General features: G+C 38.2%; 2 protein-coding genes across 4 annotated transcripts in view; one reads left to right on the forward strand and one right to left on the reverse strand.

Annotated features, from left to right (window-relative positions):
• LOC145993770 (uncharacterized) overlaps positions 1 to 2,665 on the reverse strand; it is a 97,277-nt gene extending 94,612 nt beyond the window's left edge. The window contains exon 1 of the mRNA XM_083129546.1: positions 2,611 to 2,665. The gene's annotated coding sequence lies outside the window, so the exon portion shown is untranslated. The remainder of the gene's footprint in view (positions 1 to 2,610) is intronic.
• LOC145993771 (ciliary microtubule associated protein 1A-like) overlaps positions 1 to 16,045 on the forward strand; it is a 48,664-nt gene that overhangs the window by 19,785 nt on the left and 12,834 nt on the right. For all 3 annotated transcript variants that reach the window (XM_083129548.1, XM_083129549.1, XM_083129547.1), the window contains exons 2-4: positions 6,584 to 6,706; positions 13,521 to 13,578; positions 15,378 to 15,448. In XM_083129548.1, the coding sequence (XP_082985674.1) occupies positions 6,598 to 6,706; positions 13,521 to 13,578; positions 15,378 to 15,448 (238 nt within the window). In that variant the 5' untranslated portion in view covers positions 6,584 to 6,597. The remainder of the gene's footprint in view (positions 1 to 6,583; positions 6,707 to 13,520; positions 13,579 to 15,377; positions 15,449 to 16,045) is intronic.

Here is a 16,045-nt window from a genome sequence, read left to right on the forward strand (position 1 = left end):
ATATTCCACAACATATGTTAGAAACTATCACTCCACTTCAGTTAGAAACCCAGTGTTTAATTTAGTTTAAATATCAAACTTGTTAATTGGACTAGTCACTGATGTCTTTATAACTATTTTTTAAGTATTTACAGATGTGGTTCTCTACACCACGTGCATAATTATGTACATATTGATTGATTGATTGATTTGATTTATTTTACTTCGCTTTTTGTGCCACATTTGGTTAATTTGCAAAGATGGGGATGAGTGATGATAGGATGAAATTGATGAATGGACACACACAAACATCCATGTCCAGGCCGGGATTCGAACCCGGGACCCCTGGCCTCGTAGCGCGACGTGGTAACCACTCTTTATTTTTTTATATAACGGAAAAAGGAAATACCCCCTACACGGAGGCATCTCCCACCATTCACACTTTTTCTCACTTTTACACTTTTCAAGTCTTACGTTTTTCTTTGTTTCCTATCAACTGGACGAACACAAATACCCATGCCTTACCCGGGACTCGAACCCAGAACCCCTGGCGTTGTAGCGCGCTCTGCTAACCACTTCGCCACGGAGGTCGACACCACTCCGCCACGGAGCCCGGCAATTATGTACATATTATATATTATATATGAATATTTCCCATGACATGCTATGTTTTACGATATCAGATAATGATGTAATTATCGACTTGAACAAAATATTTCTTTCTCTTCTTATTATAACTATGTTACATGTATTAAATTAATTTTGGTGATTATACCGGGAACTTTTCTAACGGTGGAAGCGGCCCCGGCGCCTACCCAGCGTCGAATAACATGGGAAACCCTGGGGGGTAAAGGCGGTCAGGAGCGTGATGCTGATCACATCACCCCCACTCACGACCGGATCAAGAAAGTGTGGGGCGTTACCCCCACACCCCCTATACGCCTTCATGGCGTGGTGCTATGCACAGGGGAACACTTTACCTTTTTTTATACTGTGTGTATATATATATAAGGTTTTCACCAACATGTTTGGTAGCTTCCACACACGTGCATATATTATTTATTCCGTCAAACATACGCTCAACTTTTCACGATTGTACTAAAGCAAACTTCCATATTGATCATGAAGAGAGTAACCGCCAATTTACGCGGCGTAATTTTCTGTTATTTACGTGCGTGCTTCAGTGGCGGAAAGTTCTTGAAATGTTTTCAGATCGAAGGAAAACACGTCAAGCTGCGGGAAAGCCAACCACGTCAGCTCATTAAGTGCCATTTTCGCTTTCGCTCCTGCCTTAATTGGTACTCTATTTAGTTTCGTTGGCGGGTGGAGCCAAACTTTGTAAAGTGCTCCACAAAGTTCTTGAGTTCATACGCAAGAATCAATGTGACGATACTTCACGCAGACACGTAACAAATGTGGTTTTAGGAAAACTTAATTTGGCTCTATTAATCTAGTTCAATTACTGTACATTGACGTAAACTCTTTCGCCCACTCCCCAAGCTGATCGAAGAAACGCCGCACTGCAGTGGAGAAAAGAAATGATAAAGAGTGACCTGCTTCGGCGTTACTTGGCGAGGGCAAAGGGGAAGGGGGTACTTACCCTCCCAAAATTTTCAGGTTTGATTAAACCTCCTGAGGCCCGAGAAACATAATAATAAATAGTAATGTGTGATTTCGCAAAAGTAACAGTTATTCAACATCTAATCCTGCATGCTAGTTTTGTGGGATGGAAAGCTTTCGAATCTGCCTCCCCCTCCCAGAAAGTTATTCCCCAAATTCGAATTTCCCCCTCCCCGAAAGATATTCCCCAAGTTCGAATTTCCCCCTCCCCGAAAGATATTCCCCAAGTTCGAATTTCCCCCTCCCCACAAAATTACTCTCCAAGTTCGACCCCCCCCTCAAGGTAGGTGGATCTCTCGAGTATGAAAGCTGGCGGGCAAAATCCTGAGAAATTTTGATTAAAATTGTCTCCGTTCACAGATAAAAATTAATATGCAGTCGATTTTCAGCCGAAATGAAATAATACAAATAAAATGTCACCGCTAAAAGGGGGCAAAGAAAGACCCTCCCCCAAAAAATATTATCGCCTTCCCTCTATTTTCAACTCAATTTTCGCTGCCGTGCATATCCTGTTCTGCGATCTCAATGTTGGGACAGTAAGGATAAATAGAAATGCATAATCATTACTTTCTGTGATTTCAAAGGGAATAAGTTTGAGCAAGACCAGAAGAATTGTTGTTAAAGACTAACAGAATTTTGAAAAAGTGGTTATTAAATTATAATGTATTCCATATTCTGAAACATAAACATATAAAACATCAAAACCTTGCAAGTTAGTGATTTCAATCTATTGATGTGTATTTCCTTATTTGCACGTTCTTCGCACAGGAAAAATTCAATTTCGACATGGTTATACATTCGAGTCTTCAAGGCGTATAATAGAGACAATCTTTCATATCTTATGCACCTCACCCCTATTTAACTTAAAAACACATATATATTTCTGAATTATTAAGTTTATATATCCCCCTGTCCCCCCGTTTCCGACGCCAGTAGGTAGACTTAGGAAATGGTTTTAGCAAAGCAAGAAATTGTCTCAGGACGAGGAAAAGTACAAGGATTTACATTTACCTGTATAGAACGTTATTCATTTGTCTTTCCGCATGTCCGCAACCTGTTCGACTAGGACGAAACTCCTTCTTTAGACACTCATGAAAGGACTCTTTGATCAATTTAAGCGTCTTCAGGAGAATGCGTCTGAGCCAAAGAACATCTGGAAAAAACAGGATCGGGGAAGAAATTTCCCACTTGACTTTCAAGACACTGCATTTGAGGCTTCAATGCCGACGCAAACAAATGAGCTCGCATTGTGCGACTAGCGACATCTTGCGCATGCTAATCTAGTTCCTGTAATCGCTTTGAAGACGTGCAAGGGGAAAATTGTTTTCGTGTGGAAGCACGAAGGTTACCGAAAAGCGATTGGCAGCTCGCTCTTGTTAAGCAGGTTGACAACAGATAATTCCGGGCCTATGATCAGACAACTCGAACGTAAGACAATTGCTATTTTGTATCCTTCAGCATTAAAAATGTTATCAGATTATTATTATTATTATACTCAGGGAATTAGACATATTTTATACTGCACTGCACTCGTCCAGTATTTTGAACATCCAGCAACAGTGAATTATTCACACACCCCAACACCTAACATTTTTTAACAAAACCCTTATTTACTTCCATTTTACGGCTAAATTTAACATTATATCCACTAAAAACGACCTTACAACTTCCCAGATGTAAAATTATGGATAGAACTCTGGTCCAGCAGCACATTATGTTAACTTTATTTTTCAGACGTTCGACGACGAACAGATACAGTAATGAAGATTTAGTACTTCTCAAATAGCACATAAATTAAAATATTTGAAGGGGAATAGCGGTGTTATTTTCCAAGTAAACTGAACTGCAGAAAGGCATTTCGTTCAATACAGTGTGGAATTAGAATTTGGATATATAATGCTAATTTCTACCTATAATATATCTAATAATCAGCCTATCCAAATCAATGAACTAGCAAATTGCTCCTTACGTAATAGTATAGCTAATGTTTATGGAACTAATAATAAATATTAACGCATCGTACGTAATGGACTTTTTTTTTTCAAATCTACGGCCGTTACGCCTCCCCGATGGCGCAGTAGTGGGGTCGTCGTCTTGTAATCAAGGGGTCCCGGGTTCGATACCCGGTGGAGGCAGACTCCCCTTCCGGAAAATCAAAAGGGGTCCGATTCATATAGTGGTTCGGATCCCACTTTAAACTGTAGGTTCAGTCCTGATTAGCCTTTCTGCGCATAAAGTGGACTTAAAACAATATTTTAAATCAATCAAACCTAAAGTGGATTCGAAAAGTCTCTCCGCAGTGGATGTCTGTACTTGTTATTGCGATAAAAGTATTGAGACATACACTCTTGTCATTGAAATATGTACGTTACGCTACGCGAATGTCCGACACAGAAAATGAACAGGGCTAGACTTTGACCTTCAACTCAACAGAGGCGTATATTGCATTATCCAATGACAAGTTATTTAAAATAAAACTATTTAAGAACTCGAGGATGATATCACATCTTGCATACAAGCAATCGATCACCAAATGCTACTTCAAGTGTTCGCAAACACATGTAAGAGGATTGACCTGTGTCACACATAAAGATATCCAGTAAAACCTCCGGACCCCGATAAGCTGGACTTCGCTTAATCCGGACAGGCAAAGGCAAGAGCCCCCCCCCCCCCCCAAAGCAGAATGCAAGGTTTTAAATGTGGCTAGAAGTCAACAAGAGAACTTCTCAAAGAAAAGGCAATCCACCACTGATGAAATTCTGTTTCCCGCAGACTTTGTACTGTATAGTGTTTTTAGGCCTATGCCCTTTAAATCCACCATAATAAACGTGTTTTGTTGCTATAAACGGAGTTTTAATGCACTTTCTACTGTTCTCTTAGGTTATTTCAGTTAATCAGAGCTTTCGTTAAAACGGTTAACGTATCCCCCATTAGTCCGGATTAACGAGGTTTTACTGTATATCTTTTTCTGTGCCTGTGCCTTCAAGCTCAGGGAAAACATTTTCAACATTTACTGTAACCTCTTGTCATAATCCACACTGCGGAGAGAATTTTCGAACGCACTGCATAATCGAATCACCCGTCTATTTGCTATTTTGCTTACCCGCCGTCAAATTCTTAAATTACCCTTGCATTGATCAAGAGATGAAAGAAACAAACAATTCAACAACAAAAAAACAATGACCCGGAAGTGAACTTAATTGCTGTGCATAAAATTCATTCACATACTCAGTTAGCTTATCGATTCGGTGTGAGGGTATAACCTGTACCCCCTTCCTCCGTCCTGAAGGCAATCATATATGTCGTGCGGGTTGCTTGGAATTCCCACAAGGGGGGAGTGTGGAGTTGATCAATGAAGGGCTGCAGGGAGATTCCCTGTGCCTGGCGTATCCTGGTCTGAATCGATGGGATTGAAGCACGTGTGTTTGTGCCAGAAATTTCCTTTCGGAGCGACTGAAAGAAATGCCTTCGCTCCCCTTCTGTCTCGGGCCAACGGATTCCAGTTAATGGATCTAAAAACGGCATGGGCATGTTTTCCAAGAGGAAATCATTAATTTCCTCTCTGAAAATGAACTCGGAATTCTGATTTCGCTAATCGATAAACCGTATTTCTAAAGCTCAGGTACAGGTTATTTTATATGGCAATCGGTTAAGGCCGAACCTCGAGACAATTGTTTCATTTCACTCTTCTCTCGTTGTGAAACACTATACTTGTAATCCATTTTCGTAAAAAAAAATCTTTAATTTATCACTTAATGAATTAACGCTGGTTATTTTAAACAGACGATCATGAGGAATTTAAGTAACATAATTGTGGAATGTAATGTTCAGTGGCGTGCCCAGGATTTTCGAAAGGGAAGAGGGGGGTTACGTATACTTTTTTAGTAGTTGGTCTTGATTGTGCCAACTTTTTCATGTCTTTGACGTTCTTTTTTTTCCTTTTAGGCATACTGGGCCAAAGGGGGTATGATCCCACCAGCTCCCCTTGTGCACGCCACTAATGTTATAGGACAAATTATATTAGAATGATTCAGGGTGGATTATACCTGTTATTCATCCCCACACTGCACGATTAAGATATTGCTTGAAATTACGTGTTTTATGGCTTCTCCCCCCCTTCTTCTTATCACACATTACCCCCTATTTTTCGTTATTTTTCCTCCTCTCGCAATTAATTTTCTCTCTCTTCCTTTTTCTTGAAACATTCTCTTTGTGTAACTCGCACACATCGACTTTGACTTTGATTTCTTGTAATTTAGCGTCGTTTTTCTGCCACTTTGTCTAATAGCGACAATGAGGGTGAGTGCTGATATGATATTGATGAAGAAACACTCACAAAGAACACCCATGCCGAAGCTGGGATTCGAACCCGGGACCTCTGTAATCGTAGCACGCTGTGCTAACCACTACACACATACATACATACAGTGGGTTCCAGGATGTTACATTTTCCTGTATTAAGCATTCAATCTTTATGTTCCCAAGAAAACAAAATGTTTTAAAATCGACGTTCCACTGTATTGCCCAAGAGGAGACGTGTCTCCCAGAAAAAAAAAACTCGTTCCCAAACCACATAAGAAAAACTAGATAAATAAATGATTTATTTATCAAAAATATGCATTATTGTATAGTATTTAGCGGTATATTAAATATGTTTGCCCCAAGAAAAATATTCCCGTCCACCCCTGCCATTCTTTTCCTGCACTATCACTGTCTCTCTCTCTCTTTCATCTGAGAAAGACAGAGAGAAGGGTAGAGGGGAGAGAAAAGTTACCTGGGATTTCTCTCTGGTAAGACTGAATTCAGCCAATCTGTGAACAGGATTTCCCTCCTTACCATCGTGCTTGTCAAAGTTATATACAAGTATCCAATGAACTGTCCACCATTAATATTCCACTCCATTTAAATATGTTTAGAAATATAAAATGTTTGTTTATGTTAACTTCAAGTCAAGTTATCAAAAATAACTTTTCCTTCGTTTCAGATCGAAGCTCAACAATGGGAGGATTAACGCAAAGACCATGGACCCCAACAAAGAGGCGCGCACCAATCGCAGCCGAGTTTAATAGCCCAGGTCCAGCTTGTGTTTCACTTCCCAATCTTGTTGGTAAGTATCTGCCAGTAACATGTCTCAAAGTCAATAAAACGGCTCAAAACACTACAATCCCAATAATTCATATTCAAAAATCGTACCTGCCTTAACAAAGAATTTCCGAAAGTGTTTCCCGTTTCGACACCTACTTTGTGTGTACCAAGTGACGTACACATTGTGACAGAGTTATGTTAACTAATAGAACTAGTGAAATTCTTGATTTTGATCTATGTTATTTAGCGTCCCATTTCTGCCACTTTTGGTTAATCGCGACGATGAGGATGAGTGATAATATGATGAAATATGTAGATACACTCACAGGGATCACACATGCCCAGACCGGGATTCGAACCCCGGGCACCTGGTGTCGTAGCGCTCTGTGCTAACCACTTTGCCATGAGGTAGGCTGGAAACCTTGAATTTGTGCCACAGTCAAGATACGAGGAAATAGAATATCGAGGAAGTTTGACGAGTCCAACGTTATTACCTATATTCATTACATACTGTACTAACCACACACAATTTCTGCGTCATATTATTATTATTATATTTATTTAGTGTATTTAACTTGGTCTATATCGCAAGTAAAATGCACCTTCCCAATGACGTAGTGACATTGTAATCAAGGGGATCCGGGTTCGATACCCTGTGTAGGCACCTAGTGGTTCAGAACCCCACTCTAAACTGTAGGTGAAGTCCCGATTAGCCTATGTGTGCATAAAGCGGACTTAAAAACCCAAAGAAGTACAAAAACTTTAAAAAATGCCGATTGTAATCTACATGTGACGTTTACTCTCCAAAAAATAATTTTGAGGTTTATTAATATTATTTTACAGAGAGAGAGAGAGAGAGAGAGAGAGAGAGAGAGAGAGAGAGAGAGAGAGTAAAATTTCCTCTAAGACACGGAAAATGTTGGGGACTACGGGGAGTTTCGTCGGCCAGTGCCTCCTCGTCCCCCTTAACGACGTCCCTGGGAAGAAGAAAGAAATGAAGATAGGAACACAGGAAGAAAGAAGATAGGGAGAGAGAGGTTTGAAGAAAGAAACGCAGAAAGTGAGAAAGAAAGAAAGAGACTGATTGATTGATTTGGTTTATTTTGACTAATCACGAAGATGAGGATGAGTGATGATATGATGAAATTGATGAAGGTACAAAGAGAAAGAGGGAATCTGATCAGACATGACCACTAAAGGAGAGATCACCTGAAAATATTTCATCCTAACAAAATGCTACGACAAGGCCACTGTTTGAATGTATGGAGGTCAACGAATGTTTCGCTAGATATCTTGAATCAGACACTGGATGGATACGTACATACAATACTTCACAATGCAATCTCACAACCGACATGCCTGAAATATTACCTTGGTCAGAGGGGGATGAGAGCAGTGAATGTTCTAGTTCGGACATTTAAATCTTAACGGATCTAGGATTTTCAGGATGGGCGTGCTTACTCGCAAATGAAACGGAGTTCCACGTGAACCGTATCAGTTGATTAGCATTCACGATAAGACACGACAGCTTCCGTTCCAGCCTGCAATGTAAACCATGCGAATAGGAAACAGGATTCAACAATGACCATGACTGACTCGCCGCGTTAAAAGCTCCATTACTGTTTCTTTCTAATGCCTGAATCACACGAGGCTAGATACCCTGCTGGATTTTTCAGTTGGACTTGGACTAGTTGTAGTACTTGCTCATCTGCTAGTTTTCGCTTCACACGATACTCGACCATACTTGTTGGTAGACTTTTGTTCCCACAAGGCATTACGCAGACGAGTGACTAGAGGAAGAGCGTTAAGAAAATGTCTCCAAAGGAAATGTGGTAGTCAAGGTGTTCTCAACATACTTTTAATAAACTAGGGTATGTATTCATTAAAAATATATTTGGTAAATTTCTCGTATCGGACAAACGGATTTCTTCAAATTTACAGGAGAAATTACTTACCGAATGCAGTTTCTTTAGACTTGTGGAAGTTCGGGGAAGTGTTTTCTCGCACCGTTCATTGAATTTTGCCGGTAAATCATCTATTTTTCGATATAAATGTGTGACCGATGCACGAAAGCTCTTGCATCCATTTACTTCCAGGTGGATGTAGCCTGTGTCTGATGACGTAATCCCGGTCAGTGTTTCCAAACACGTGTTTTTGTAACTGAAGAAGGCACGTTTCCGCAAATGGTTTGTGGGGCTATGTGTCAATGGTTCATGGGGCTATGTGTCAATGGTTCGTGGGGCTATGCGTCAATGGTTCGTGGGGCTATGCGAGAATGGTGTGTGGGGCTATGCATATTTTTTTCGAAACCAATTTTTAACTATTGTAACCTATAGTGACCCTACCTAACCTAACCTTACCGGAAATGGTTCGTGGGGCTATGTATGAATGGTTCGTGGGGCTATGCGTCAATGGTTTGTGGGGCTACGTAGGTATTTTTGGGTGCAGTGGGGTGGAAACACTGCATGCCGAGTACGGTAGGGAAACTGTGACCGCCATTTTGCGTGTTACCGAAGGCAAGAAGAAATGAAGAAAACTTACTCGATATGTCGCAAATAGAGCTTATTTCCGTGAAATAAGCGAAATGCCACTTTCAGCAATGTTTCTCAATGCAGAATACGTAAGTACGAATATTCAAATTAAATGAACTAGCAAATTTCAGCCGTTTGTCCGATACGAGAAATTTACCATATATTTTGTTCAACTAAATACGTCAAACATTTAATAGTGTGGTAATAATAATGAATTCCATTATCGGCTAATCACATCTGCAGTATGCAAATCACTGCTGTGGTTAAGTTCCTATTATACATATTAATAAACACGAATGCGCCTTATTTCTGTTACTTTTTCTATCGAGAAGCGAACAAAAAAAAAATGCATAACCAACACTCAAACACCACAGACAAAATCCACTACTGCTTTTCCTCGCCAAACATGGCAGCGAGTGAAGTATTTAGTAAATTTCTATCGGTGCCTTCTTTTTTTCTAATTATGCCATAGGCTAACTAATATAAGGCACGAAAAGATAGGAGGGCCATTCAGTTATCACGGGTGGGACGCACAGACTACATTTTTTACATTAAAGTAACTTTTCTACTAATACTTAAACAACATATTTCTCACAGTTTCTGTGCAAAGAATTATGAAACTGAACACTGTTGATTAAACATAACTATCCTTAGAATACTTTTCCAGATATATAGCTACAGATGAACAATTTTTTGTCACAAGTGGGACAGACGAGACACTTCCTCTTTACTTAATAAGAACTTGATTTGAATTACTGTGAATTTTCAAATGACGACACAAGAAAAAAAGATAAGGTAAATAGCCTTTGAATATTCTAGTGAAGTTGAAGGGGATATGTAACAGTTAAAGTAGAAATTAATTGTTTTTGGTGTCACGGGTGGGACACAATACAAAACAAAAGTAAATCAAAAGTTAAAATAAACAAACGATATGTAAAATACCTTCTACTATTAACTAAATTATGTATAATATTTGAATTTTTGTCCAAATGACAGTTTTAGATCGTTGAGTCACAAGATATAATAAAATTACAGCATTTGATTAATTTTAAAATTGAGATTCATTTTGTCATGAAATGTGAAACCAAAATCAAGTTTAAGAGGTACGAAATGAATCCGTGCAGTGAAGGCACCAGAAAAAAAAAACAGTGAGGACGCAGGGGGGAAATATTTTCTTGGGGGGCAATGACATTTAATATACCCCTAAATACCATACAAATGCATATTTGAGCTAAATGAGCATTTATTTATCTAATCGTTGGTTAGATCTACATTTATGCATTTTATATACTGTAGTCAGTTTCGGGACACTGAAATGTCAATCTCTCTTTCACGTAGTACATCCTGGGCTGAATTTTTAGCAGACTGACAAGGATCTGACCAAGAATCCACAGCCAGGATAATCCTCTGTGGTGCTGGTGTCATGTCATCCATAGATGATTGCTCCTTCACCCACCTCATCTTATCTCCATTCATCACCATTGTCGCGATTAGCAAAAAGTGGAAGAAAGGCGGCGTAAAATAAACCAAATCAACATGAACTACAATCTACAGTACATTTTAATTAATCACAAGGAATTTATTTTCTCTGATATTAGCTTCGAATCTCCTTAATAAGAAGCAATTTTTTTGCAATCAACCTGAATGTCGTCCACATCACAATACATTCTTATCGGGGAAAGCAAAGTAAATTGTGGAAATTATCTACCCAAGCCTTGAGCTCGGCTTCAACGTGTTTAACTGTCATGTCATCTCCTGCTTCCTTCAACTATCAGTTCTGAGTGTAAACTTCCTAGAAAACGACAATCTCGTTCACAAACTGCCGTGCTAATTTTCCCAGAAACCATAGCGTGTGAATGTTACATGACAGCAATTTGTTTCTTAGTTCTCAGCATCTGAGGCGTTGGGATTTTCAGACAACTACGCCATCTACATGTAGCACGGAATAAAGAGTGTCGCGACTTCTTCTTTCATGTAAAATTTCCCTTTCTTTTTTTAATTGAACAACGAGAATACATGAATCAAAGCAATAGATCTACATTACAGAAAAGCAAAGGAATTGCCATTTAAGCCTTCTACGGAAGTATACAAGGGCATTCGTAAAAAAAACTCGATCTTCCAATGGGTTTGATTTTACGAAGGGGGGAGGACAGGGAAACCTGCCTCTTTTTCTGAAAACATATATTCTATCATAATTGTTTTATTATGCTTGACCGACAACTTAAAACTGAGAGAAGTGATAATTGTATGGTTCTACTACTATGTCAAACCTTTCCGAAATGAAAATACGAATGTACCTTAAGTTAGATAAACTGCTTAAGGTTTCGCAGCATCAAATGCTATCTCTTTATACACAAACGCCATTGCCTTTAAATTGTCGAGAGAGAAATAATGTCAATCAATATAACTACCCAATAGATATACGAGATTAATTTGTAATCTATGCATATGCTGCAATTTGGGGAATTTCATTCCTTGTTGAATTCGGAATCTACACCTTCGTAAAGTTTTTGAAGAGTCAAGTCAGTCTTCCTGTTTACATTTTAATTGCAACAAGAGAAAATGACCCTGATATTTTGTAAGGGTGAAAGCGATATCGCTTCCCCTAATTTTTTTTTACTAAACGTAACCAATACCACAGAATTTGAAGTCTGTGGTCAGTCCAGCCATATTTTCACGCATCTAAGGTTATTTTTCGAGTCGAGTCAAAGCAGCTTTAACCTTCATCCACCCACTCCGAGCACGTTACTGAAGGTAGCATATTTACGGTCTCCTTTCCTTGGCCTAGAAACATAACACGATTCCAACTAAATGTTTCTCAACCGAGAATTACACGTATTCTTGGTAAATCTCTCTCTATGCTTATTTTTCTTAAATCGAACCTGAACGTGAAATCTCATTGCAATGCTTTTTAACAAAAAAAACACACATCAATCAGAAAATTAGTAAACTCAGAATGCTGCACTCAAAACCTGTTCTATTCAGTGTTGTGAGCAGGAAGGTGGTTATGGTAAGGGAGGGAGATTAATGGAATGTTATTACCCCACTGTCCCAGCTTTTATAAATGAAAAAAAAATAGAACATCGGATTAGTGACAAATGGCAAATTATAGTATTGATTAGGGTAAATAAAAGGTACAAACCTTCCGTTGGTCTTGCGAAATTACTTGTCAAGTTTCAATTCCAATCTAGATGACAGAAAAACTTAAAGTGCCACATTTACAAGCATTATTATTAACTTGGTGCAACAGTAAATGTTTAGTTTTGTACCCAGCCTTGCCCTCCTCGTTTCTTTACCTCTGTGTGTATATCCTCACAGGCACCCGGAAGAGGGATAGAGGAGGGTCACAGCGCTTGGAAAGTGAAATAAAATGACATATTTCGTACATTAATTTAATTTCAATGTCAATCCATTACACCAACAATTATAGGTGGCTTATTACAGATAATATTGGTAAACACAGTGCTCGAAGTGAGGGGGATTAGGATGGTATTCCCAAACTAGTAAAATTTTTCGCAATGCAGTTTCCTCAACTGACTCACTAGGTCACCACATTAAACTACAGGAGCATCCCCCCCAAGACTCCACCAAACATAACCCCGGATAACATTTTCCACTTCAGGCGCTGGGTATAGGCTCATCAGAAAGCAGTTAGAATTTCAAATTCAAGAACTGTTGTTGTTGTTGGTGGTGGTGGAGGATAGTGACGATTTTGGAAGAAATCCTTCTTTAAATTGTTGGTTTAATCGTTAGGCACACAGAGGACCAAAACACACTTTGCCTTTAAGGTTTTTGACAATTTTGGTTTTATGTCTAGCTGTTAGAAGTATTATAGATACGATGTCAGAAGGAACATGGGGAGCAGATGCCCCCAGTGCATAATTTTGATTTGATTTGATTTATTAGCATCCCTTCAACTATTTCAAAGTTTGGAATTGTCACATTGTACATGTACAAACAGAATACATCTATAAAACTGCAGGCATAATATACTAATTAAATTAATGCTCTTTTAGTCAAATATATTTTGTATGTTATTTAGGGGAATATTAAAAGTGACTTTTCCCCAGAAATTATTCTCGCCCCTGTCTCATTTTTATCTGGCATAGTTACTGGCCAGAAGGATATTTAGTTAAGAAGTGTACTTCTGTGAGCAGCAGGCAAATATAACAAACTTTTTCGTATTTAAATGGTTCTGTTCACAAAATATATTGCCAAGTGTTCTATTCTGCAGCATAATATAGGACCGTACATGTTCATATTATTTAACCTGTGAAATCAATCCTCTTATATTTTATTTTGCAGGTAGTGACTCCAATAACTCTAAGCGAGGAAGGGCACCATCATACAGCTTTGGGAGCAGGTGAGCAAATGCGAACTCGTATAGTATACACAATCAAGTTCAAAGATTTGTGAACGCAAATTGTACATCACTATTTTCATGCATCCTGTGCATTAATATGGGATGATTTTGTGCTGGTGATTTTACAGAGGATATGCTCTGGTTTGTTGACAGTTCTATGCCATAAAACAATATTATGGTTACATCAAAAGGAAAGTTTTAATGACACAATAAATATATAAAGTATGCCAGTTACTACACAGATTGAATATAAATATTTTTGGATTCAAATGCTGTATTTGCCTCCTAAATAAATGTATGGAACTACAACTCTGATGATGTTGCCTTAGAAGAAACTACATTTTAGAAATGTATTTTAAAAATATACACATTAATTTATATTTTATATATTTATAATGGAAAATCTACTGTTTGACCCTTGGAGATTGTTTAGGGGAAGTTGGCATATTTAAGTGAGCTTTCAGACCAAAATGAAAAGCATGGCCACTCAATATATATAAAAAAATACATGCATGTAGGACCTATAGCCCATATGACCAATGAACAAAACAAATGAGGGAGTTTCCATGTGCAGAAAGTGGTGTTGCCACATGCCTGATTTTTGCTCACTTATAAATTACACCTTCTACTATCAGCATGCTCATCTGCTCACAGTTCAGGGAGAGACAAAGAATCAGAGACCCATTCGTTTGCTACCCTGCGGAGACCGTTAGGCTTAGCTGCTCCTTGGCCTTCCTTGGGGGTGCCTTTGCCACCTATTTCAAAAACTTTTGCTGTGAGGCATAAGTTTGGCAAAGCAGAATACCATGAGAATTTTCCCTCACCATGGCAACTGGGCCAAGGGTTCAAGTGATCCTCCTTGCCTTTCAGAAAAGACAAATAGAATTTCAAGTTTGTTCCTTGCTTGAGCTTTATAGACAGAGATGCATGTAGTCCAGTAGTTCTCAAACTGTGGCGCGTGTACCCCCAGCGGTACATAAACTAATTACTTGAAGAGGGTACACAATCAGCTCGGAGAGTAGTTTTTCATACATGGTGTACCAAAATAGAATAAATTTGGAGCCGAATCTCCGCTTGAAAGTTTCAAGAGCACAACCACACAATAAACTGTATCAGGCTATGCAGGCACATCCTTCTCACTAGAAACTCTGACAATTTACAATAAAAACTCCACAATTGTGCTGGACTTATTTTTGTTCTTTACTTTTTTCATTTTCAATAACTCTGGAATGAACATCAAAGTTGTTTTATGTACGTCTCAGCATACACGTTTTTCACATTTTTATTTTGTAACTAAACAATCATAAATATTGTAAACCTAGGAACACCCAATAAAATAATAAACGTAGGATTCTAATGTTTATTTGTTTACCACCTTTCCACATACAGTCCGAATGTAATTTTGCTATATCGCAGATACATGCCTCAAACATATAAAAAAACGCCCCACCAATCAGACAGCCAAAAAAGTTCCCCAAAACTCACTATTTGGAGAAAACCTATGGTTCATTAGGCATTTAGTTACGACTAAAGGGTACAATGAGAAAAAAAGTTTGAGAACCGCTGCTGTAGTCCAAATGACCTATAATAAAGAGACATGTACAGCTGGCCATGTCACTTTGGTACAAAAGGTTGAATTTATATATATAGGTTTATTTCCAAGTAACAAGTGTTTGTTCAGTGTAAAAGCTCCAGAAGGTGTTTAGTTTACGAAGTTATTTCTATTTGTTATTGACATCGATTATTATTGTGCATTACTTGTGACTAGATGTATGAAACAGTCTTTTTTTCTCTTCTAGGCATGACAACAAGAATGATAGCCCAGGACCAGGACCAGGTCAATATAATGTAACAGGGCTCAGTGCAAAAGGTAAGTTCTAATCATATAAACAAACTGGAAACAATAGCACAGTTCACAACAATAAACTTGAGTCAGTCAGGCATTTATCCAAAATCCTGATTTCACTGGCGGAAAACTCTATCCAACCTTGCATGTGAAAAGATTGCAGGAATAAAATACCATAACAAACTTCCCACACACATCAAACAAATTACAGAAATTCACAAGAAACTGAAAGAAATTAAACAGTATTTAACAGATATACCTCTATATAATCTCAATGAATTTCAATAGTTAAACTGGATTAGTAAATTGAAGCATTTCAATTCTTTTGATATTGTATGTCTCCTATATTTGGATTTTCTCTTTTACAAGTTTACTATGTTTTACTTATAACTGTTTATGTTTAACCCATATGATTTATTTGTATTTTTGTGTTTGTATTTTGTTCTTTTCATTGTAATCCTACTCCATTTGTAATATTTAGTACTGTATGACGTTTTCCACACCCATGGATATGGGTCTACAGAAATAAAGAATTTATTATTATTATTATTATTATTATAAATAGAAGCACGTGTTTACAAAAAAAATTATTTCGAAAGTGCTTAGAAAAAATTTTGAGCC

Source organism: Lepisma saccharinum, chromosome 10 (genome assembly GCF_977018435.1).
Source record: "Lepisma saccharinum chromosome 10, izLepSacc3.1, whole genome shotgun sequence".
Classification (NCBI taxonomy): Eukaryota; Metazoa; Arthropoda; class Insecta; order Zygentoma; family Lepismatidae; genus Lepisma; species Lepisma saccharinum.